The sequence below is a fragment of the Neodiprion pinetum genome, chromosome 3 (genome assembly GCF_021155775.2).
Source record: "Neodiprion pinetum isolate iyNeoPine1 chromosome 3, iyNeoPine1.2, whole genome shotgun sequence".
Lineage (NCBI taxonomy): Eukaryota > Metazoa > Arthropoda > Insecta > Hymenoptera > Diprionidae > Neodiprion > Neodiprion pinetum.
The window spans coordinates 369,282-392,786 of record NC_060234.1 but is presented as its reverse complement, the minus strand read 5'-3'; the positions used below and the strand labels follow the sequence as shown (position 1 = coordinate 392,786).

The following is a 23,505-nucleotide window of genomic DNA, read 5'->3' as shown; positions in this document are numbered from 1 at the left end:
GTCCAGATTTTTTTTGCCACTACTGACCACTACGCGGCGCTGTCAGTTATTCTATGAATATCAAAAAGATTGGTTAGGGTTCCGCCAAATAATAATTATAAACTTATGAATAACTCGTAGCGCCGCTCTTGTGGCCATAAGTTGTACTTTTGTTTCGGACGTGAACTGACAACCCCCCACCACGTTCGTTGTAAGACCTGTATGTAAGACCGTGGACACAAGCTCTGATCTCCGGCGGGGTGGGAGTACTGGAGAGAGAGATAGCTCGGAGGTGAAGTGCTGTCTCTTACTACTAGCCACTGCGCGGGACAATGTAAACAAAAGTCTAATGTCACCGATTTGTAAAAAACACGTGCGAAAGAGACACTGATATCCGGTGTTCAAGCTTTTCGAAAGACTGCACCGGTGCAAGAGAGATGGCACTTCCACTAATCTCTCATGCCCGTGACAGGTTAGCTGACAAGTCGTCGCGTCAATTACAGCCGTCGCAGCCTGACTTCGCGATGACTACTCTGGTTAATTAAAAGGACTCGACTGGACGGTGGGCCATACCATACCGGTCTTCTGAGCCACGTCCAAGCTCTAAGAGGAAAACATTCGGCAAACACAAGCCCCTGGTTATCCGTAAGACATTTCACAGCGAAATGTCAAGATGACGTTGGATCAAACAAGAGCAAATTTCGCAGTGCGATTGGTTTCCGCGGAATATTATCAGGCTATTCCGATACCCTCCTTGGATCCCGTTTATTCGGAATATCGCGGTGCCGAGATCAAACATGTACCTATTGTCAGAGTATTTGGATCGACCCTGAATGGTGCGTAAATTTCGTCGTAAAAACCCAGGAATCCAAATTGTTCCAATTCTTACTCTACTTTCTGTTTAGGAGTGAAGACATGTTTGCATGTGCACGGAGTGTTTCCATATTTTTATGTGCCGCACACAGGAGGTGTTGACAGCGACAGGCTTGGCTATCGTTTGGCAGCATCTTTGGACGCTGCTATAAATGTTTCCCTGGGATCTGCATCTTCTCGGAATCAACATGTATTCAAAGTTCAACTTATATCCGGCATGTAAGTCTTGTCAGCTTTGTCGGCGCACCAATAATAGTAATAATACAAAAAGCGAAATATCAGATTATGTATTGCAAATTGGTCATTCTAATGTATTGGCTGTATTAAATTAATGCAGGCCACTCTACGGTTATCACGAAAAGGAACACCAGTACTTCAAGGTCTATTTCTATAATCCCACAATGGTCAAAAGAGCAGCTAATCTATTACAGGTACTTAATTGCAAAAATTAATGTGTTGAAATTTCGTATACTTTCCTATCAATTTTGAATCCATTTTTCTAGTCAATTACAGTCGCCTATTGTTACACTTTTGAAAGAAGAAAATCGTTAAAAATGAGATATTATACATGGTAATTTATTGAATAATGGCCATATCAGCGCTCCATTGTTCAAAAATCAGGTGGCCAGTATTCAATATGTGACCCTACTTATCTGGGTAAAAAAAGGGTAGCTTTACACGTATATATAAGATTAACAGCTCCGTTTAATAATACTGTAAATTTTAGAATGGTGCTGTATTTAGTGATCGCCTCCAGCCACACGAAGCACACATCCCATATGTGCAACAGTTTATGATAGATTACAATTTACACGGCATGAGCATGATAGAGCTGCGTCACGTCAGATATCGGTTGCCAATTAGAGCAGCATCTGGAACATACTCTGAAAATTGCTTTGAGGCCACTTCTCCGTTCACCAACGAGCTAGATTACCTGCCGCATGAAATCACACCACAAAGTACATGCAAGTTCGAAGTAGATACCTTGGCTTCAGATATTCTGAATCGAGTAGAAATTGAGGGGGAGCTGGCACTTAATCCGGGATTGATGGCTATATGGGAGGAAGAAAAAGCAAGACGGGTGCAACTGGGTCTTAGCGGCGGTGATTCTCAGCTTGTCCAACCACAGAGCCCGACCAGACCAGTTTTCAAAGCCACTGAAAATGACATATACCAACAACAAAGACTAGCTCAAAGATTATTGACACTCTCACAGGTTATTTTCCAAGTATTTACATCTAGTCAATCTCCGTTTTCGTTTTCAACATTAGCTAACTTAAGTGAATGGCAAATTTGCGTCTAATGTACATTCTGTCCCACTTATCAAATTCTTTTGTCCGACTTATTCAAATTCAAATGTTGTACACCTTGCGTCTGTAATTGCAGATGGACAATAGCTCAATAACAGAAAGTGGAAGAAATCAGAGTTCATATCCTCTCGAAACAGATGCGGATAGTAATTTACTGAGTGCTTCTTATCTTGAGCACCATGTGGGGCCGCGTAGTAGAAGTATCGACGAAGAGTTGTCTAAGCGTCGAAGCGAACTAGTTTTCGATGACCTACCATTGGGCTCAGGGTCACTAGCGTCATTAACAGAGACTTTTACCCCATCCGCTGACTGTAGTGTACGTGAGTAAAGCTTCGATATTTTTTCAAAATTTAAACAGACCCAGACTCACAATTCTCATATATGAGAATTGGGCCAGCTTTTCAGAACAGTATACAGATGGTTTTTGATCTGAGATTGAAATGTCAGTATTTTGCACTTAGAACATTAGCCAGAGTATTACATTTATATATGCTAATCTATCTAAATATATTTTTTAGTGGATCCCACAGATGTCCCCTTGTTGGATATATTGAATGAGTTGGCGGATGAAAATATCTGTGGCTTAAAGGTGGATGACGACAGTCTGCTGGGTTCACAACATACAATCAATGAAAATCATGGGAACAATGATTGCTCAGACGAAGACAAAGAAGATGATAATAACGACTTGAATCTAACGTTGTTGCAGTTAGATTCATTGAGTTGGTCACAAGGTGATGAGTGTTTGCAAAAATCACCAAATTCAAAAACAGATAAGGACATGTCTGACAAGTCGTCCACGTTCGATTATCTTCGTGATTTGTCAGTATTTGATGTTGATACTGACAATAATTCGGATACTGGTTCAACTTGTGACAATACAATTCCTCAGTGTGACGGACCTGCAGATTTCAGTTCGGAGGATTCGGACTTTGAACAGGACGTTACGCTGCAAAGACAAGAGAAACGTATTTGCGACTATAAATCTAAAGGTCGTAGCAATCAAGAAAAACTTGTGAACGTTACTCCTAGCAAACGAAAAAATGAGATTTGTGAAACCTCGAGATCACCTGCAAAAAGTAGAAAACTGAGTCTTCTATCATCCCCAAGGAATCAATTGCCAAAGGGGTCACCAATGCTAAACAGCCCAGGAGGTCGTCCATCCCGGAGTTACTCTCCGCTTAGTATAATTTTTACCTCTTCTCGCAACCTGACAAAAGTTCGACAGGTAAATCTTATGGCAACTATTGATGGAAACAAGTGTAGCAATCAAATGCAAGAAGTGCAGCAACTGCAGATTCCTGAAGTAATGATGAATGTGAGTGAAAACCAGAGAGAACATTGTCATTCAAGCTGTGGTACAGACCAGGAAGATATTTGCAATGTAACGTTTACACAATACTTGGACACACAGCGGAAACGAAATGCCAGATTGATTTCAAGATGTGAAAGTATTGTTGAAGACACGATAAGAACTGGCAAGGAAGTTATTATCGTGCCTAAATTCAATCCTCCAAAGTTCGACAATATTGTTAAAACAATGGAGACTTATGGTATACCTGTATGCAGGAATAAAGATCCATTCTTTAGCAATTATATGGATGTGACCAATCGTAAGGAAGTCGCTCACAAAATACTTAAAGTACCAAGCAAAAGAGTTGTTGACCTGCCACAATTTGGACCAAATTTAGAAGGTGTCACCAGCATCAGATTCTGGCGAGCAATGAAAGTCGAAGAGGTTTATCCTTCCGGAGCCAATATTGAAAAATCCAAAGTCAGGCAAAACCTTGCTAGTCAAAATAAAACTGTGATCGTACCACTGGCCACGGCTCCACTGCCGCAAAGAGTAAAAATATGGTCAAGAGGAAAAGAATACTTGAAAAAAACATCGGTAACTAAAGATTTCAGTGACAGTGGAACCAAACTTGCTGTTGAACATTGTAATCACTCTGCATCATCAAAACACGACAAACACTCCACGTCTCAAGAAAGAATGACGAATGCCGCGAACCAGAATAATTACCAGCCGAATAAAAAAGGAAAAGATGTGACTGGGATGGATGCTTCTTTGCCGACTCATGATGTCGAGTTATCCAGACTACTTGGTATCTCTTGTGGTCAAATTGAAAGTTCCTCACAGACAGACCATTTTAAAATACCATGTGAAAATTTACAAGATATCAAACCACTCACTGCCGTGAGTATCAACATTGTCATTTTTTCTTCAATCACACCTTACTGGGCTGTTAATTAGTGCTAAATTTGTCAATTTCACCTTTTAACTATTTTCAGCATCAATTCTTGACGGTACTTTGCTTGGAGGTCCATGTAGCTACTCGCGGAGATCTTTTACCTGATCCCCAACATGATCCAATTCGAGCAATATTCTATGCCATTCACAATGACGCACCTGCTGCATCAGATTTTACGTCTACTGATAAAGGTGATGTATCAATTTCAATTTACAAGGCGGTACAAATCTGGAAAAATTACGTGGTATTGAAAGACTAAATTTCAATCTTACCAAACTGAACAATGCAGCCATATATTTGACTTCAATTAAATAAGAGAGTGCACTTGACAAAACTATTAATTTGTGGTATTTGCAAAGAACAGTGTCGATCTGGCATTTTTTCATTGTGTGTATTATTGCATCATGGAATGCAATTTGCACTATAGGTGTTCTGGTGAGCGATCCATCATACGACCCTTCAAAATCATCAGAGTACCTTAAAAAGTCTGGGGTAATGCATTCAGTTTCTTATGCACTCAGCGAAGAAGGTCTTTTCGAGAATCTTTTGACTGTTGTCAAGAAAACTGACCCAGATATTCTAGTTGGATGGGAACTGGAATCTTTGTCGTGGGGATACTTATTCCAGAGGGCGGCGAATATTGGCATCAATTTAGCACCGAAGGTCTCCAGAATTCCTGGCATCCAACGTGCATGGGAGCCACAAACGACCGAGTTGAGCATCTTGACGGAAATAAAAATGCCAGGCCGTATTGTACTAGATGTTTGGAGAATCATGAGACATGAAATAGGTAAGGGGAAACATACATACGTTCATTCATCAATAAAACTTGATCACCGACAACTTGTAATACAAAATCGTTAGAAGTAAGAATGAGTATCCCCTAAGGCGAATTCAAATTTTAAAGTAACACATTGCCAGCTTTGCAGAGTTATACGTTTGAGAACATAATGTATCACGTGATGCATCAGAGACTGAGCCGTCCATCGTTTGCAACATTGACGCAGTGGTGGGAGCATCGGACAATCAAAGCACGATCTCTGGTTGTTGACCATTACATCACTAAGGTGGTGGGCATATTGAAAATTATCGAGCAACTCGATATCATTGGTGATTACTTTGCGTGTCCTACTTTCAAGAATATTAATGTGCAATAATGATATAATCGATACATTAAGGGCAACGATTCTTGTATGTTAGGCAAAACCACCGAATTCGCACGCCTTTATGGGATACAGTTTTTCGAAGTCTTTTCGCGTGGTTCGCAGTTTCAAGTCGAGTCCGTCATGCTAAGATTGGCAAAGCCGTCCAACTATGTACCGGTATCTCCATCTCCGCAACAACGAGCTACCATGCGTGCACCCGAATCCCTGCCACTTATAATGGAACCAGAATCTGTATTTTACAGCGACCCATTGATCGTACTGGACTTTCAAAGTCTTTACCCTAGCATCATCATTGCTCACAACTACTGCTTTTCAACATGCCTCGGACGTATTGAAAACATTGGCCAGTGAGTGTGTAACCCATGAATATTGAATTGCAGATATCGTCATGGATTGAAATTTTTCCCATGTCAAGGAACGTCTTCATTAACAGGGTCGATTGATTTACAATAAACTCCAATAGCATGAAAGACTTAACGATTAAAGTGTAAAATCGTGCACATCTGTCTGTTTTCCGTTTTACAACAGAGCTTGTCTGTTTGTAAAGATATAGACATGGGTCCTTGTTATATTGATATAGTTTTTTCTTCCAATAGGTCTGAACCCTTTGAATTTGGTGCAACAACATTGAAAGTAACTAAGCGCACAATTCAGAAATTGGGTAAGAATATAAACTTTTCACCCAGTGGCGTTGCTTTCGTCAAGCCAGAAATTCGAACGGGAATACTTCCTCGAATGCTGACCGAATACCTGGACACTAGATTAATGGTGAAAAAAGCCATGAAGGATCACTCACAAACCGCTCACACACTCCAAAGAGCTCTTAATTCTAGACAACGTGGATTGAAATTGCTTGCTAATGTAACGTTTGGATATACACATGCTAACTTTAGCGGACGGATGCCTTGTATCGAGGTAACATGATTTGAAGTGATATTTGATCCAAGAAGTGAAAATGCACACACAGCTTCTTTTACTTGGCATTTATATAGCAGAGCCTTCTATTCTGACAATAATGAAAATTCGCAAATTGATAAACACATTTCAATTGTTTACAAAGGTATTCTTTCTAGTGGACTTTATTCCATTCATGATGGGGGCAAATTCTCAATGATTATGCTAGCTTCAAGAGATCTTGACCATCTGTGCATGTATTATGCTTTAAATGTTCTGAAATTTGCAGATCGGTGACAGCATCGTCAGCAAGGCGAGGGAAACCCTAGAGCGTGCGATAAAATTGGTAGAATCTACAAAGCGATGGAATGCCCGTGTCGTATATGGTGATACCGATTCTTTGTTCGTGCTATTGCCGGGCAGATCACGAAGAGAAGCATTTGAGGTGGGAGCTCAAATTGCAAGTGCTGTTACCTTGGAAAATCCGAAACCAATGAAACTGAAACTGGAAAAAATCATGCAGCCGTCGATATTGCAGGTTTGTCAGATCTCAACGATGCCCGTGTGTTCCGTTTACAGCGATGTTTATATAATATGTACCTGAAAAAATATTATCTTTCACACCTCAGACAAAAAAGCGATATTGTGGATATATGTACGAAAGTCCGGACCAAGAGAAACCGATTTACTTAGCGAAAGGCATAGAAACTGTTCGCAGAGATGGTTGTCCAGCAGTTTCCAAGGTAATTTCACTCTGCGCAGTCTTCGGCATATATTTTACATCAAAATTGTAGGCTTACGTGGACCTGTTGATTGTAAATATGTTGCTATCATTTTTCCAAGATTACTGCATATCATCACTTTTAACAGATTCTTGTATACTTTGACACAGATATTGGAGAAAAGTCTGAGAATTCTATTTGACACACGAGATGTATCACAAGTAAAAAGCTATGTGATACGACAATTAGGCAAGATCCTTTGTGGCAGAGTATCCATTCAAGACCTAACGTTTGCCAAAGAATTTCGTGGCTTGCAGGGATACAAGTCAAGCGCTTGCGTGCCAGCCTTAGAGCTGACCCGAAGACTCACGATAAAAGATCCTCGTGCGATTCCACGCACCAGCGAGCGTGTACCCTACATTATTGTTGCCGGTGCACCGAATCAGCCCTTATTTCAATGTGTACGCTCCCCATGGGAGTTGATCACGGACACAGGATTGCGACCCAATGCTCTCTACTACATAACGCGAGTGATCATACCACCACTAAATCGATGCTTCAATCTTCTTGGCGTTGACGTCAACGCATGGTAACAATGTTTTGTTATTCTATCTTTTGTAATTAAATAGAATTGTTGTACATACATACATTATATCACATTATATCAAAGCATTGCCACATTATCATAATATGAAATATGCATGTATCTGGCAAAATTTCTCCCTGGCCTTGAGAAAAGCTCATTTTGCAAGATGCAACAATAATGTATCACTGTCTCATTATTCTTCGGTTTTAGGTTTGAGGAGATGCCACACCGTCGAACGATATATAGCAATCCTGGTGGCACGTTGAAAGGAGAAGCGCAGAAGTCGACAATTTCACAGTATTTTGGAACAATGGCTTGCGCGGCGTGTGGACGTCCTTCTACCACAGGAATTTGCACAGAGTGTTCTGGAATACCAAATCAGACAATCGTTATCCTCCATGATAAGATACGCCAGCTGGAAAGATCCCGCTGCATCATCACAGCGGTAAGTGTGTTATTCTCTGGATTAGAATTAATATGCGTAAAATTTGATTAATTGTTTTTCGACGGCGGTGAAATTAAGACTTACCACCATTAGCTGTTATTTCGTTGTTTCATTCACATATATTTGTAATATCTATACGTTTGTATGTACATACAATTTGTGCAACTTTTTATTGTAGATTTGCCAGTCGTGTGTCGGGAGAGCTAACTACATTGAGTGCGCGTCATTAGATTGTCCAACTTTGTATCGTCGGGTCCTATCAATCAAGGATCAATATCAAATTTCTAATGTGCGGGAAATCGTTGAGAAAGGAAACAGTCTACAGCTTTAATTAGTTGAGCTCCATTGATTATCAGGATTAAATTCGACTACAGCATATTTAGAAAGCGTCGCATTCTTGTGTTTCTGTAGAAAGTTTTCTTAGCCAGAAAACATTTGGCATATCGGTATCGATATATATTTTTTACCAATAAAATACCTACGAAAAAAATCTGACATTGAGTTGTTAAATGCAGATATTTAATGTTAATATGCAATTACTAAAATGAAGGAGATATTAAAGATATAACGCCATAAAATTTTTGTACTAAAAAGTTGTTTTATTTACTTTGCTTATTTCTAGATACAAGATTGTTCGAGATCGCCTTTGCATCACTAATGCGAATGCAGGCCTATATTACACGTATTTATAGTGCTGTTCGTGTGTGTATGAGCACTGTACAATACAGTCGACACACAAGCTTGGAATAAAATACAGTAGTAAACATCGTTCAGCGACAGTTTCATATTTATTGTAGTTATCAAACAAGTGAATTATAGTTCGACGAAGTACGCAACACAACACTGAAAATATCATACTTTTTGTCTCTGGTTATCCGCGAAGTACCCATGTGCATCGTAAATAAAAATCGTCAATTGTTCGGTGATCGCGACTTCATTTAAATACAGAAAATATTTTATATCACCAAAAAGAATCTCAATTCAACAACTTGCGAATATCACTGTGCAGTGCAAGATGATGTCGTTGTCAGTACAATGGCAGCGGCAATAGTCATTGGATTTGTCGTTTTTTGAAAATGCGCATACCGCGGCCAGTTAATACGTCAACACATGCTGAACAGCAGGTTCGAGGTATTGTGGATAGGTAGGTATTCACTGGAGTGGTCCGTCGCACAACTGAAACATACATTCTACTATTAATTTATGCCATCAACCATTTACCAATCGTCCTGAAAACTTTATACATACAAAACTGAAAAGAGCAATCTACAGCCGTACTGCTCATGAATTCTTAAGCTGTTACAAAAAAATTGCGTCAACAGATTGAATAAATGTGATTTCCTCCATCAGTGGTGGGTGATGAAACTGACAACGTCATCATTTGTGGCTAAGAGAGTTTACTCATCACGCGGAGGTTCTGTTGTCAAAATTGTACTTGAATAGGATAATAGCGATATGAACAAATATTATCAATATCTGCCATGTGCAAATCATTGAACATTGGACATTGATATTGTGATTGTAAAAAGTTTGATATCATTAACATCATTCGATTTAACATACTTACACCAAAAGATTAACCATCAGCCAAAGTGAAGCTGATGACAAGAACCGCTCCTTTATCGTCCTTCAACTGTTCAAAACAAAAATGAAATTAACCAAGGCTCACACAGGATAATGGATAATTAACAAAGCAAACGTGCTGTCTTTTGATCAAACAGAAGTAAGCGTGTACGACATGTATCCAACAAAATTTGTACAGACAATTTCTGAAATGTCTAAAATTGCAGGAAGTTTCAACATGGACTTAAAATACGTACCCAAGTGGAGAGAGATTCAATGTTACAGATTTTCAGCGGTTTTTTTTATTGTTATTATTAAACACGTTGATTCACTCATGACAGGAACCAGTCCTGTATAATGAAAGAAAGAAATTGCAAACTTACTGTATGAGGCGAGATCAATTTCATCCGGAAGTTCAGTGATGTTGACGTCGAATCTTTCTTGAACGTCGTTCAAAATTTTTGCATCTCCTTCATCGCTGACTAATGTAATAGCAAGACCCTGTATCGCAACAAGCAAGAAAAAAACTGTCACCACAATCATAATTGTAAAATGGAAGGAGATTCTGAATCGATCACGTTAAAAAAATTCCGCATAATCAGGAGAGAGTTCAAGAGTATATCATGGCGTGAATCAGTTAGAACACATGTTTCATCATTAAGCGGAAAAATTAAAAGGTTCAAATCGACATGATGCGATATTATTCGACTTACTTTTGTACCAAATCGTCCTGCACGAGCTACCCTGTGAAGGTAAGTGTCGGAGTCTTCAGGCATATCGTAGTTGAAAACTATGTTGACTCTTTCAATATCCATCCCACGACCAAATAAATTTGTAGCAACCAAGATACGCTGAGTACGGATAAATATAGTCAATATCAAGTACGATAAATATTGTCGGTATTATCGCTATTTATCGATATAGTTCTTGCGAATTCACAATGGATGGTAGATAAATAGATAGTTATTTTATCCAGTTCAATATTTAATATGAAATATTTCATTAGAAGGACGCAAAAACTGTTTAAAAAAAATTTTACCTTTTGAAAATCTTTGAATTGTTGATATCTTGAAAGCCGTTCCTCCTGGGTCATTCCTCGATGAATACCAATTGCTGGAAAGTTTTGCTCTGTCAGCAATTGAGCCAGGGCCATGCATCTTTGCACGGATTTCACGAATATCACAACCTATCATAAATGAAATTTTTAAATTGAGTTAAAGTGTAGAAGGTGAACTTAAAAAGGTTAGAGTATTTCGCCACAGCAAATTTTTGCAATTCAGAAGTGAAAAATAAACAACTACGTTTACTTGACTTTGTATGAGTGATGCATCATATCACACTATATATCTGTATTAAATGAACATATTTACATTCAGTGAAACGGGCTTTTTACGCTAATGTAGGGGACAACCTGCAGCACTCAGCACAAGACACCAGTCCCCTTAATCATGGTGTCCAGTAAAATATCCGTAATACATTCGAGGACTCCCAGTAAAAAAAAAAAAAAAAAAAAAAAAAAAAAAAAAAAAAAAAAAAAAAAAAAAAAAACACACGAATGTAGAGGGCAGGGGGCACTGTACATATAATCAGCGTGACGTATGAGATATACGTTATTTCTGTTACAACCTGTTAGTAGGGGAAAACGAAAAATGCGATTCAAGGCGGGAATTGACATTATAAAAACAATTACTCAGTGAACACAAATAAATATATCATTCACTGGCACACTTCAAAAATAGTATATTTCCAGGACCACTGGACACCATGTCAAGTAGGTCAATGGGGTTGCTTCACCGAATCTCTACGGGATATACAGGGTCCATCAGTAGTGGGTGATGGAATGATGGAGTCATCATACTTGGCTAAGATAATTCACACATCATTTGGACCCAATAGTAAATCCGCCGTACGTGTATCAAACGTGTCTAAAGAAGTTACTCAAGCGATGCAGGTGTAATTTATACAGGTAAATGAATGCGTATGTCATGAAAAGAAAACAATCGTACCTGATTAAACTCTAGAACATCCAACAGTTCAAACAATTTCTTATTCTTCTCATTCTCCTTCAGCTTGACATAATGCTGTTGTAGACCGTGTAAAGTGAGTTTGGCCTCGTCGTCCACATACACCTCCATCGGCTGCGCAAACAAGGTATTTATAAGACAACCTACACTAGCCTGATCTAATTCCAGCGCATATGGATGCCCAAATACTTCACAATCCGTGATCCACGAATCTATCGATTCAGCTTGAAGTCTGTTTCTCTCTATCAGGCTATGGTATCAAGGTAATTATAGATACGTATCAGACCTCGTTAATCTCACTGGACAGCATCTTTTTAGCGTTCCGGTATCGCAACATAGAGAAAATGAATTGGTCTTTTCAAAATACCAATATAAGTCAAATATGTGATTCTTGAAGAATGAAGATTAAAGTGAACGTGGACCATACCGAAGTTATTTAATGTCGCGCAATTATAACCACTGTTTGAAAACAAAGTAGAATATATGATCTGATATGAGTTTGTGTCCCAATATAAGAGAACTGAAACCACTTCATCGCCCCAATGGTCAGGTATCTGAAGTACAATTATTTACATACAGGCTCTGGGATAATCTGGCAGTTGGGTTTATCACACTAGTTACATACGGTCAGGCGATTCCATCTCTCGGCATTAGCGCCGACACAAATAGAGTGCGCACCCAGGAACGCTCAGCCACTCCCATTGCTGTAGTCTCCTTCCCGTAAACTTTCACTTCTCAAGCACGTGAACGGCATATTGGCATTCGCCAATGGCATTGGCCCATACTGTAGGGTTTTGTGGTTGACATGCTCGCTGGCTCAGAATCTTATTCATCAACTTTGAGCCATGAAAATAAACTCGAACGTTTTCTAACCGCGACGACAGAAACAACGCAGCACCATGTTATGTTTTTGGAAATCTAACGCGAGATTTGCTCTGACGAGTTGCTGTTTTGTAGTACCAATCAGTAATGCCGGACAGATACTAAGAGTCTAAAGTTATCGAGCTATTGGGTGAAGCCTCCGACATTAGACTTTATCCCTATCTAGGCGCGGTTGTTTCCCCAAGTGTCCTCTTGAGTCTTCTTTCTTGCTTTCTTCTATCTTGGAAGCGATGTCTTGAGGTCTTCTTGGCCCCCCACCCCACGAACCCGTGCGAGATCAATATTTTTCTTATGTAGCAAGAAACGATCCATGTGTTGACATCAGCACACTTCTGTTGGTTGTAGCGCGTTACAATTATGACAGAGTTATCATCTTTCCCGTGTTACCTAACGTGGTATTGACGTTTATAAAACCATAACCTGAATGCGATTGAACGTGACGAGATGGGATTCACAAATAGATGACTATGGGAGCAAGATTCATTGTTTCCAAGGTTTGAAGGATCGTTCTTATGAAGGATACATGGACTTTGGAGGTCTGTTGATCAAGATTGATTTGTAGGACGTTTATGCATCGTCACGTCAATTAACGGTTCAACGCGACGATTGTTTAGATTCAACGGAGGCTTCTCCTATTCACTGATGATCGAGGAAATGTTTTCAACGAAACTCTGTTGCTACGACTGTTCGCGAGCGCGTCGTCAATTAACGGTCGAATCTGAGTGGAAATTCTCCTCAGACGTTCGTTTGGACGAGATCAACAATAATTTGGTCTGCCTAGCTAGCCTAACTCGCGGATGTGCGCAATAGAATATTCATGGCACGGTCTGAGCTCAGTCCTGGGTAAACGCAGAGCCAACGAAGAAGCGATCGAAGATCGAAGAGAGGAGGAAGTTTTTCTAATTACATCTTGCATGAACTTCTTGCAGACTGGACGTATATCCTTGGACAGGGTTGCGCTGAACATCATCACTTGTTTGCCGTGCGGAGTGCTCCTGAATATCTCTTGAACGTCACGCCGCATATCTGTGGTAAAATCGACCATTGGTATGCTAAAATTGTCTTCTAGTGTTAAAGAGTAGATATGGCTAGCAATTATTGTCAGAAAGTGGAATGCTTATAAGGCAATTTTTGACGTATTACGCAAATAGGTTTCAAAGATCAGAAAAGGAATAAGCATAGCATAAAGAGTCAATTCTCACCGAGTAATTCCAGCATCTTATCGCACTCGTCTAAAACGAAGTGTTTCAGGTGTTTCAGATTGAGTTTCTTGTTGCGCACAAGTGCGAGAATACGACCAGGTGTTCCCACCACGATATGAGGACAAGTATTTTTTAGTACCTCTTCATCTTTTTGTATCGGTAATCCTCCAAAGAAAACACCCACCTGCAAGTTAAGAATTTTTTGATGTTATTACACACTTATGTTAGAAAAGGGTGGGGGAAAAAAAAAAAAAAAATTTGTAAAACCCATCCTGTTTAGATTGTGCTTTAGAATCACCTTGACAGCTGGCATGTATTTACTGAATCTCTCGTACTCCTTGCTGATTTGAAAAGCCAATTCACGGGTGTGGCACATGACCAAAACGTAAACCACATTCTCCGTTAGTTCCAACTGTTGTAAAGTTGCGAGCACAAAAACAGCAGTCTTTCCCATACCAGACTTGGCTTGGCAAAGGATGTCCATGCCCAGAACTGCTTGTGGGATGCATTCATGTTGCACTGCAACACAATAATTTTGCAACAATTTGCTTGTTAGGCCATGGTCTTGTATGGAGCTATAGAATGATTAAGAGTGCTAAATCGAGTCAGAATACAGATAGATCGTTCATTACTAATCAGATGTCCCTATCTATAATATCATCATTCAGACTACAAAGTATCTCCCAACCGCTACCCCCTTAGATTGTTAAGTAACGGATTGAATCTGGGAAGGAGAATTCTTATGTAAGTTACTTGTACAAACATTCTAAAAATGTAAAATCTTCTGACCGACATATATCTATAAAATTATAATACCTTCGGATGGATGCTCAAAACCACAGTCGACAATGGCACGAAGTATCTCTGGTTTGAGGAGGAAATCACGAAACCCGCTGCTATGAATCGATACATATGTACCTTTGACTTCTTTTTTTGCAGATATGTCTCCGCTACCATCTACCACTTGTTCGGTTTGCTCATCATCCTCGTAGTCTAACAAGTCTTCATTGTCTGCCATTTTTTTGTATTATATTGACGCTTCCTGTATAAAGTTTTTTTTATATATATAGTCCATTTTGTGATTAGAAACCAAATGCATCCTATAATATCTTTAGACGATGTATGTACCATTCAAGTCACGTAAAGTAAGTGAAAATCGAGTTCGATGGGTAAAACAAGAGTCTCTTTGGTAGAAGCAGAACCATTAACCAGAGCAATGTTCAAGCTTTAATTCTCGGATCTCGCATATCACGTCTGAATAATTGGAAATAATCTTCTGATTTAAATAACGTTTAATTTACTTTTCCATTACAGAACACAATTCTGTAAGTTTCTTCGTATAAAAAAAGTTTTATTGAATAGTTAGGAATTATAACATTTCATTATCTTTCCCCGTTCTAGCCACGTACACAGTACATGAATTTGCATTCGCCATCTTGTGTACGCGTCCGCACCGCTATCCTTCCATAACGTAGTAGACGAAAAAATTTAGAATTACGACCGCGAGCCACGTAGAAAAATTCATCACAGTAACTAGGGCCAACATATCAATAATTGATGCACAAATATCCGTGAAACTAATCGCTAGTTTGAAACTGGAACATTATAGGAATATCGCCGAAAAGGAACCTTGTGAACGGAAACCAGCTTGGGGTGACCAGCACCTGCCGGCACCATTTCAGTGATTCGACATTGTTCGACATACCGCCATTACCGTCGTTTCGCTCATCTTCAGCAAGGTGGGCATATCAGAATATATTTGATTGAATATTGAATGGCCGGAGATATGTTCAGATACAAATATGATCGTTAAGCCTTCAAAATTAACAGCTAAATCAATTTAACGGAGATAATATTACCATAACACGCACAAGACACAAAACTGGTACGTAGTATCAAGGATTAACGTTAAACAACCGCCGCGAATGTTAGCGTACAAATATAGTGTAATTTCAAAGAAACAACAATATCAGCTAAAAATTAAACAATTATTTTTTGCTTGGATCAAAGGATCGCGTGTTTTAAATAAGATTACAGTGATGAGAACCGGGTGCGACAACTTACCTCAATTGAAAATGCAAACTATGTAGGGTACGAGCATCAACTACGAAGATCCGGAAACGTCCAGGAACGGTGAGCTCGGCCCAGAGAGTGGGAAAACGGATGACGCGACAAGGGCGAACCGCTGTCCGTAAAGTATACAAACGTACCGGAAGATAACTGAGCAACGCCGGAACCGCTATACTGCGGGGCAAAGAGGATTACGATACGCGACTTGTGTCCCCCGACTCACTAGATGACGCTCACGGCGACGGCTACGCAAACCTTCCACGGCTTCCAATCTGCCGAATCCTCTTTGCTGCGCGGCATAGATTGGATTCACGAGGCTCGCTGTCTTTAAAAATTCTTAGTCAGTGGTTTCCTGTTGGCTATCCCGGCTATCCGCTATACCTATTTATTATTACCCCCACTCTCCTGTACACTTGGTATACATTTATACCTATGTTGATCACTGATGTTTATAATCCATTTGTTATAAATTCATCGCGACGACTCCGAACATCGTTCTCCATCGTTGTCATCGGTGCCGAAGCTTTTGGTTTGCTGTTGACTGCTGTTATGTTCCAATTGCCGTATAATTTTTTCTAATTTCCTACAGTGTTGTCCTATACTGCATTGCCCATCGGTCACGCAGATCCCCGCAGACTTTTATTGACAGACAGGAATACACTAATTGTAGAATTGTCGAAAATTGCGATGGCTGGTGCTTGCGGAATTAAGTCATCCACTCATCAGCACTAGGAATCTAAAGATACAACGTTCATAAATAAAATTGTCTGTGGTCTTGGTCAAAGATGGACGAAGCAAAGTTTTTAAAAAGGTAGAGTTTTTACTGGCTGATCAGCCTTCTATAGATTATCCTCCGATGCAAAATTATATGACAATGACAGCTGTCTCTGGAACATGTCCGGATAGAATAGGTGAGAGAACAGGAATTATTGTTCATTTCTTCCTTGCTCAGGCTGAATTTTTCTGTTTCAGGAAAGTGAGATCCGGCAACTTGGATGTTCATCCAACTGAAAAGGCTTTGGTAGTCAATTACGACGTGGAAGCATTGATTTTAGGAGAACTTGGTGACCCTATGCTAGGAGATCGCAAGGTATCGATACTCCACCTTCCCAGTCTATCCTCAACATAACCGTTGTCGACTATGCCCACACTGGACATCTATTGCATGTACCGACTCCCATGGAACTAGATTTGTGTTCTTTCATTGATTTCTTATTCGATGAGTGCACGGTATTGATGTGTGTACCTACTCATCAATTTGATCGATACATGGCAATAGTTATATATCTATTACTTATTATGTATGAGTTTGATCAAATACAAAGCGTCCTGACGGTGTGAACATGGTCGTCAATGATGAAAGTACAAGGGTAATCACCTTGTTAGTTACAGGTCAGATTATATATTCACATATATCGACCAATATTTTAGGAATGTCAAAAGATAATACGCTTGAAAAGTTTGAACGCTGATACAAACGTAGCTCTCCTCGCCAAAGAAGTTATGGAAAAATGCAGTTTGATTCATGGGTCCAAGTTACGAGAAGTTGAACAACTCATCTATTATCTACAAACTCGTCGGACCAATGACGAAGGTAGGATAGTTCAGTGGAGAAATTTTTTATTCATATTCGTATAATTTTATTGATGAGTTTCTTTTAAATTGTTCTAGTTGAGGATGTGGGTATACAACTTTCACGGCCAGCATCTTCTCATGCAACAAACACAGAGCGCAATGTTGACATCGAGAGAGCCATTATTAGCAACATTGACAGTTATATTGAACTTATGTACGAAGAGATACCAGGGAAAATTAGGGGTTCGTCTCTAATTCTACAGCTCGCCAGAGTTCCGGACAACTTGTTGGAATTGACAAAGAATGGTCAGTAACATGAAATGAAAAAGATATCAAATATATCGGGTATTCCCCCTTTTACTTTGTACTTTTTTAATACATTGCAAAACAACGATACAAATCAAGAGAGTACAATCAACAAGACTTGTGGGAAGTGATTTGGTTGAAAAATGTATCAAGCTTCTACAGATTTTCCTAGTGGTATTTACAAATTCCTATTTTCTCTTGTTCTCAGAATCCCTACTGAGTGCACTAGCGAGAGTTTTGAGAGAAGACTGGAGACGCAGTATCGAACTATCCACTAACATAGTCTACATATTCTTTTGTTTCTCAACTTACAGTCAGTTTCACAGCATAGTACTAGAATATAGGGTAAATTCAAAACGTTCTTCTCTCTTGTATAACGAGCAGCTTGTCCCGTACGTTTCAGATTTATAAAATTTTGGATCTATTTCATCAGATCGGCTCTCTATGTATGGACATAATTGACTTCGAGCTTGGGCGTTATGACCAGTGGAAAGAAGACATGGAGAAACGGCGTCGTCATTTTGAAAGTACAACAGGCCTCTCGCTTTTTCCTACTGAAATTGGTAATAACTTGGATAAAAAAGCAATAGTCGGCGATGAGATCTGGAATGCAGATGGTCCCCTTGACTTTGAAGTTAAAAGAAGATCCGTCGAATTGACAAGTTCCGCTACGGACGTTGATGTTAATAAAATGAAAGAGGACATTGAAAAAAGTCGTAAAAAGTTTAAAAGTTTGACAAGAAAACAGGAACAGTTATTGCGAGGTAGGTGACAATGCTTTGTTCTTAAAGAAAGAAGCTATTTAAATATGCATGTACTTTATGTTTAGTTGCCTTCTACCTATTATTGAACATTGCGGAGAACACAGAAGTGGAACGCAAAATGCGTAAGAAGAACGTCATTGGGATGCTCATCAAGACATTAGACAGAAGCAATACGGATTTGCTGATATTGGTTGTGACTTTTCTCAAGAAATTGTCTATATTCCGCGAGAACAAGGACTTAATGGTATATCTTAGCACCTGTGGCTCACAATTTTAATCATTCAAATATCCTCTGTGTTCTCAATTGCCAAAGTTGCATTGAACTTCTGTAATAATTTTAGGCGGATCTGAATGTAATTGAAAAATTACCGAGGCTACTACACAACAGTAATTCTGATCTAATTCAAAGCACTTTGAAGTTATCATTTAATCTTTCATTTGACACAAAATTGCGGTCAAAGATGATACGGGTAGGACTGTTACCAAAGCTAGTCACGCTGCTGATTCAAAGTAAGTTGATTGAAGCATCATACGAAAGTGTATCCTACGTTCTATGCGATGCGTCTTATAACAAGTCTGCTTTAATTTCCTTCCACAGGTGAGATCAAAAACAAAACTACAATACTCGGCTTGCTCTATCATCTCAGCATGGATGACAAAGTCAAGTCTATGTTTACATATACAGATTGCATTCCTATGGTACGTAGTAGGCAGTTACTTCAAGTCACTACTAATCGGGCCAAGGTACAGATCTAAAACATTGAATCTTGATATGCATAGGTTACCGACATGATTTTGGTGTCTAATGATAATCAAATAAAGCCGGAGTTGACTGCATTATGTATAAATTTGGCCGCCAATAAACGGAATGCTCAGCTAATGGTCGAGAACAACATTTTGCAGGGGTTGATTCGTCGTGCATTTAGAACTCAAGATCCGCTAGTGATGAAAATGATACGAAACATATCACAGCACGATTGCACCAAGGAGAGTTTCATTGTGGGTATTCCGTAGGAAATGTATGAGTATTTAGCCATCCACTGCCTTCCTTTTATATGACAGACTTTGTATGTTACAGGAATTTGTTGGCGACTTTGCAACGGCTCTGACTCAATCAGAATCGCAAGATTTCGTGCTGGAAATTGTTGGAGTCCTTGGCAACTTGACACTTCCGGATCTTGACTATTCACAAATACTACGACGATGCAATCTAATACCTTGGATAAGAAACAACCTTGTGCCTGGTAAACAATTTCTGTTCTGTACAGAGTCTAAAGAATTAAGATTTGGAGAGCGTTTTTATGTGATTGTCGAACGCCAAAGTTGACATGCTTGTGTACTTCTTGGTAGGTAAAGCCCAAGACGATTTGGTACTGGAAGTAGTAATATTTTTGGGTACGGCAGCTTACGACGAAATGTGCGCCCGATTATTGTGCAAGGCCGATATTTTACTGTCCCTGGTGGAATTACTCAGAGGTTTGTTTCAGCCAGAAGGCAATAATTTAATAAATTTATAATTCATTCCGTCTACGCTTATGACTACAAAAAATTCTCTTCCTAAACAGCAAAACAAGAGGATGATGAAATAGTACTACAAATAATTTACGTATTTTATCAAATTGCTAAACATGATTCTACAAGAGACTATTTGATTCGAGAGACTGGTAATGGTAAGTATATTTATTTTCTATTGATGCTTTCAAGTATTGCCACAATCCGTGATTGACTCGTTCGTCATTTATTTCCAGAAGCCCCTGGTTATTTGATAGACTTGATGCATGATAAAAATCCCATGATTCGAAAGGTATGCGATGCCTGCTTGGACGTTATTGCGGTAAGTTGTTTGTCGAAAGTTGTTCCCTCTTGTTTAAAGCTAGGACTAGGATTACACCAAAATAATATACTCGATTATTTCAGCTTTGCGACGAAGACTGGGCAGCTCGAATTAAAGTTGAGAAATTCCGATCACACAACCAACAATGGTTGGAGATGGTAGAGTCTATTACATTGGACCCTACAAATCACCTCATGCCAGACGAAGATGATAGCCTCCCACCATTTGCTAGTGGAGATCTTCTCAAACATACAATGCTCTTTCCAACCAGTAAATAATATTTACAAGCATTAAATATATTCATCATACTGTAAAGCGTGGAAACAAATTATTTCAAAATATTTCCGGCAATTGATCATGAAACGACGTTTAATACACCTTCTTTCAGGTAATGCTGCTTTGTTTAATGCAGACGATGTCGATGTTGTGGCTAAAAGCTTATCGGATGCTTCGGAGAATCCAAGCCGACCAGTCAGTCGGTAAGTTAAGAAAGATGGGCAGCTAAACAAGTAGCGCATGGGTAACCTATTATTTAATTTGTAAAAAATTAACCGCAGTGATTTGATAATTACTGAAATACAATTTAGGTACACTAGAGATTTAGATGAGATGGGTGAACTAACAGCTGCCCGCTCCAGGTCCCGACTGTCCATTGGCTCTGGGATTGAGGACTTGTGTGTCTCGAAAATGAAGTGTAATGAATTCAATGCCTCTCACGTACTTATATAATGGCTGGTAATTTGAATAAATTTCTATTGCTGATCTCATTACATTATCACGTATATAGGTAGATATACAAGTAGAAGTAGCGATACGTTAAATTATTTATTCATACTTAGATATTGTACACACACACACGCATATACATATTGATTTATTTATTCCCTTTAGAATAACATTGACATTTGCAAATGTTATAAAATATGCAGACTTGCTTTTCTCTTGTTTTCAATAAAGCAATATTGTTTGAGAAATGAGGAAAATAACTATCTTACGATCATAGGTCCAATCAAGTTCCAGGTGATTAATCATCATAGCAACAATAAAATGCCCATGGATGTTTGGCTTTCGCCAGAAACCGGAGCTGGAATTGATCAGGTTTAGTTGTTACGGCAATCAACGCTCAAAACTTGACAGTGTCTGTTCGCACGGTAGAGCGATTTGCAATATACAGAAGATGAATGTGACAGAATTGGAATCAGTCAGCAGCCCACTGTACAAGCATAGCATAGCTCCACGTTTTGATGATTTGCTGGCTAACTTTAATTCAACTCCATTGGGATCACTCTACAGTGCAAATAAAAACAGAGCAGAAACTTTGAACTCTGTTGATTGTGAAATTAAACTCTTTTATCTTACAGCATGTATCTTACAGTTATAAAATAAGTTTAGATTACTTGTTACAATTATTTTGGACACACCGATAGTGTCTAAATAAAAAACATTCCGCCATGGCAGAGCTGAGGCCGCTTCAAGAATAGCATATACGATGATTTTGCTGTATTGACTATTGCCATCGATTACTATCTAGATGTGGAAGCGATAAGACAGAGATTCAAAATTATGAGAAATTTCAATCGATGACAAGTGAACACGTGTTTGCTGACTAAAGCGCAATTCTACCGGGTTAGTAAAAACAAAATACAGGATAAATGGTTGATGGTAAGGAAATTATACATGTTTGGTTTTTCTCTTATCTAAAAATGATTAGTTGACAAACCGTGTCCAAGTGCACAGTTTGTAGCACGACGAGGCATTCAGTCATATTGAAACAACAGGTGTGTCTGCCAAAGTGAGATTACCCTGCTAAGAGGAGATCCCGAGACTGGTTGTTACTCAGCTTATAGAATGCTGCAGGAGCTCTTCTCGCGGAAGGGGTTCGACTTTTGTGAGGAGAATCCGACTAACAGGCAGTCCTCTTGCTCGTGTTCCGTGATATATTTCATTATATCCTCGACGGCCTTGCTGACGGTGATTCGCCTGATCGCAGCCTCGCGACGAAGCTGCTCGGTAACCTGACGTTGCTGTTGTAGATTCGTAACCATCATGTCCATAACAGCCGTATCGGACAGGCCTATTGTTAGGGCGTGGCGGTACACTCGGGCGATGAAACACGGCCTAGAGGCCTAAGGGTTTCGCAACGGAGACGGTTTCACGGCACCGATTCCAGGGGTGAGACTTTACGACTTGGTTCTTGGACGTTGTTGCGAACTGCGGGCGTCGGTCGACGGAAAGGGTTGAACTCGATCTTCGGTAAATTGCCGAATCGCTCGCCACTGAACGAGTATTCTTACTGCCGTTGGCTTAGTGAAATTTGTACGGAATCCAACAGAACTTGCCGACTATGACGGATCTATGTATGCATGTGCCTACACACATATGTACGTAACGTACAATACTAAACACTTTAAAATAGCTCCGGAATGAATATGTGTGTACAAGATTATCAGCAATCGCGAGTAATGGCGGCTTCCTGCGGCTTCGTACAAAATGTTCGTTTGACGCACGAAGTTTGACGGCGACACGATGGGGGTTTTTAAAAGTGCAGTGGCACTGACTAAAGACTATTAAAGATGGTTTACCCTAACGGGATTTTATGTATCTTATGGGATTGCTTGTCAAACGGCCTCCACCGATAAAAAAGTTATCGGATTGCCACACTGTTATCCTCATATTTCTATGCATATTACTGACGTTCACACATGCATTTTTTGGCTTTTTTTACCTCGCAAGCCAGAAACAGATAAGGGAAGTTCCCAAACTGGCACGAAATCACAATCACGAAATATTGTTTATAGCTGGCTTTCTTTAGTAGGATATGCAATGGCTTCTCAACGCTTCCGGTTTCCATTCATCGCTGCTAGATGTTCGAAACTTCTGCGCGACTAAATTCATAAGCAAAAGTTCATTTCATTAGGTAAAATAAATATTTCTCAAATGGATTCTTTCCATGCTTATGCGTGGAATTAAATTTTTTGTTTCTCCGACGGCGGACAATTTGTGCAGTTGGTATGCTGCGAGCATTGACCAGAAGTTGTCTGTTCTTGCAGTTTCGAAT

General features: G+C 39.5%; 4 protein-coding genes across 12 annotated transcripts; 2 read left to right on the top strand and 2 right to left on the bottom strand.

Moving 5' to 3' along the window:
- The first annotated feature begins 198 nt into the window (after positions 1 to 198).
- Positions 199 to 9,403, top strand: DNApol-zeta (DNA polymerase zeta catalytic subunit). Of its 4 annotated transcripts, XM_046618933.2 has the most exons (17): positions 206 to 313; positions 452 to 815; positions 885 to 1,071; positions 1,190 to 1,283; positions 1,580 to 2,068; positions 2,239 to 2,482; positions 2,681 to 4,359; positions 4,455 to 4,605; positions 4,842 to 5,204; positions 5,336 to 5,524; positions 5,615 to 5,927; positions 6,177 to 6,495; positions 6,764 to 7,012; positions 7,104 to 7,217; positions 7,367 to 7,785; positions 7,993 to 8,227; positions 8,406 to 9,403. In XM_046618933.2, the coding sequence occupies exons 2-17, from the start codon at positions 653 to 655 to the stop codon at positions 8,556 to 8,558; spliced, it is 5,361 nt and encodes a 1,786-aa protein (XP_046474889.1). In that variant the 5' UTR covers positions 206 to 313; positions 452 to 652; the 3' UTR covers positions 8,559 to 9,403. The 4 variants fall into 4 exon arrangements, with proteins under 4 accessions (XP_046474891.1, XP_046474888.1, XP_046474889.1 ...); XM_046618932.2 differs by having other exon boundaries at positions 204 to 815; XM_046618935.2 differs by lacking the exons at positions 7,993 to 8,227; positions 8,406 to 9,403 and having other exon boundaries at positions 199 to 815; positions 7,345 to 7,532.
- On the bottom strand, positions 8,806 to 16,121 carry Hel25E (ATP-dependent RNA helicase 25E). 4 transcript variants are annotated; one of them, XM_046618970.2, is made up of 11 exons: positions 15,963 to 16,121; positions 14,715 to 14,940; positions 14,197 to 14,417; positions 13,899 to 14,082; positions 13,604 to 13,722; positions 11,797 to 11,928; positions 10,830 to 10,976; positions 10,504 to 10,641; positions 10,174 to 10,291; positions 9,791 to 9,860; positions 8,806 to 9,403 (listed from the first exon to the last, which is right to left on the bottom strand). In XM_046618970.2, the coding sequence occupies exons 2-10, from the start codon at positions 14,914 to 14,916 to the stop codon at positions 9,847 to 9,849; spliced, it is 1,275 nt and encodes a 424-aa protein (XP_046474926.1). In that variant the 5' UTR covers positions 14,917 to 14,940; positions 15,963 to 16,121; the 3' UTR covers positions 8,806 to 9,403; positions 9,791 to 9,846. The 4 variants fall into 4 exon arrangements, with proteins under 4 accessions (XP_046474926.1, XP_046474923.1, XP_046474925.1 ...); XM_046618967.2 differs by having other exon boundaries at positions 9,795 to 9,860; XM_046618969.1 differs by lacking the exon at positions 15,963 to 16,121 and adding an exon at positions 15,758 to 15,923 and having other exon boundaries at positions 9,795 to 9,860.
- Positions 16,122 to 16,237: 116 nt separating this feature from the next.
- On the top strand, positions 16,238 to 21,871 carry Kap3 (kinesin associated protein 3). Of its 3 annotated transcripts, none has more exons than XM_046618951.2 (17): positions 16,238 to 16,779; positions 16,941 to 17,058; positions 17,400 to 17,562; positions 17,640 to 17,849; positions 18,058 to 18,194; positions 18,283 to 18,613; positions 18,679 to 18,857; positions 18,955 to 19,123; positions 19,212 to 19,312; positions 19,394 to 19,612; positions 19,692 to 19,857; positions 19,964 to 20,089; positions 20,179 to 20,283; positions 20,365 to 20,447; positions 20,531 to 20,717; positions 20,836 to 20,926; positions 21,035 to 21,871. In XM_046618951.2, the coding sequence occupies exons 1-17, from the start codon at positions 16,754 to 16,756 to the stop codon at positions 21,174 to 21,176; spliced, it is 2,553 nt and encodes an 850-aa protein (XP_046474907.1). In that variant the 5' UTR covers positions 16,238 to 16,753; the 3' UTR covers positions 21,177 to 21,871. The 3 variants fall into 3 exon arrangements, with proteins under 3 accessions (XP_046474907.1, XP_046474906.1, XP_046474908.1); XM_046618950.2 differs by having other exon boundaries at positions 16,242 to 16,779; positions 20,362 to 20,447; XM_046618952.1 differs by having other exon boundaries at positions 16,743 to 16,879; positions 20,362 to 20,447.
- Ggamma1 (guanine nucleotide-binding protein subunit gamma-1) lies at positions 21,254 to 22,984 on the bottom strand. The gene has a single exon (XM_046618975.1). The coding sequence runs from the start codon at positions 22,499 to 22,501 to the stop codon at positions 22,289 to 22,291; it is 213 nt and encodes a 70-aa protein (XP_046474931.1). The 5' UTR covers positions 22,502 to 22,984; the 3' UTR covers positions 21,254 to 22,288.
- Between the last annotated feature and the right edge of the window lie 521 nt (positions 22,985 to 23,505).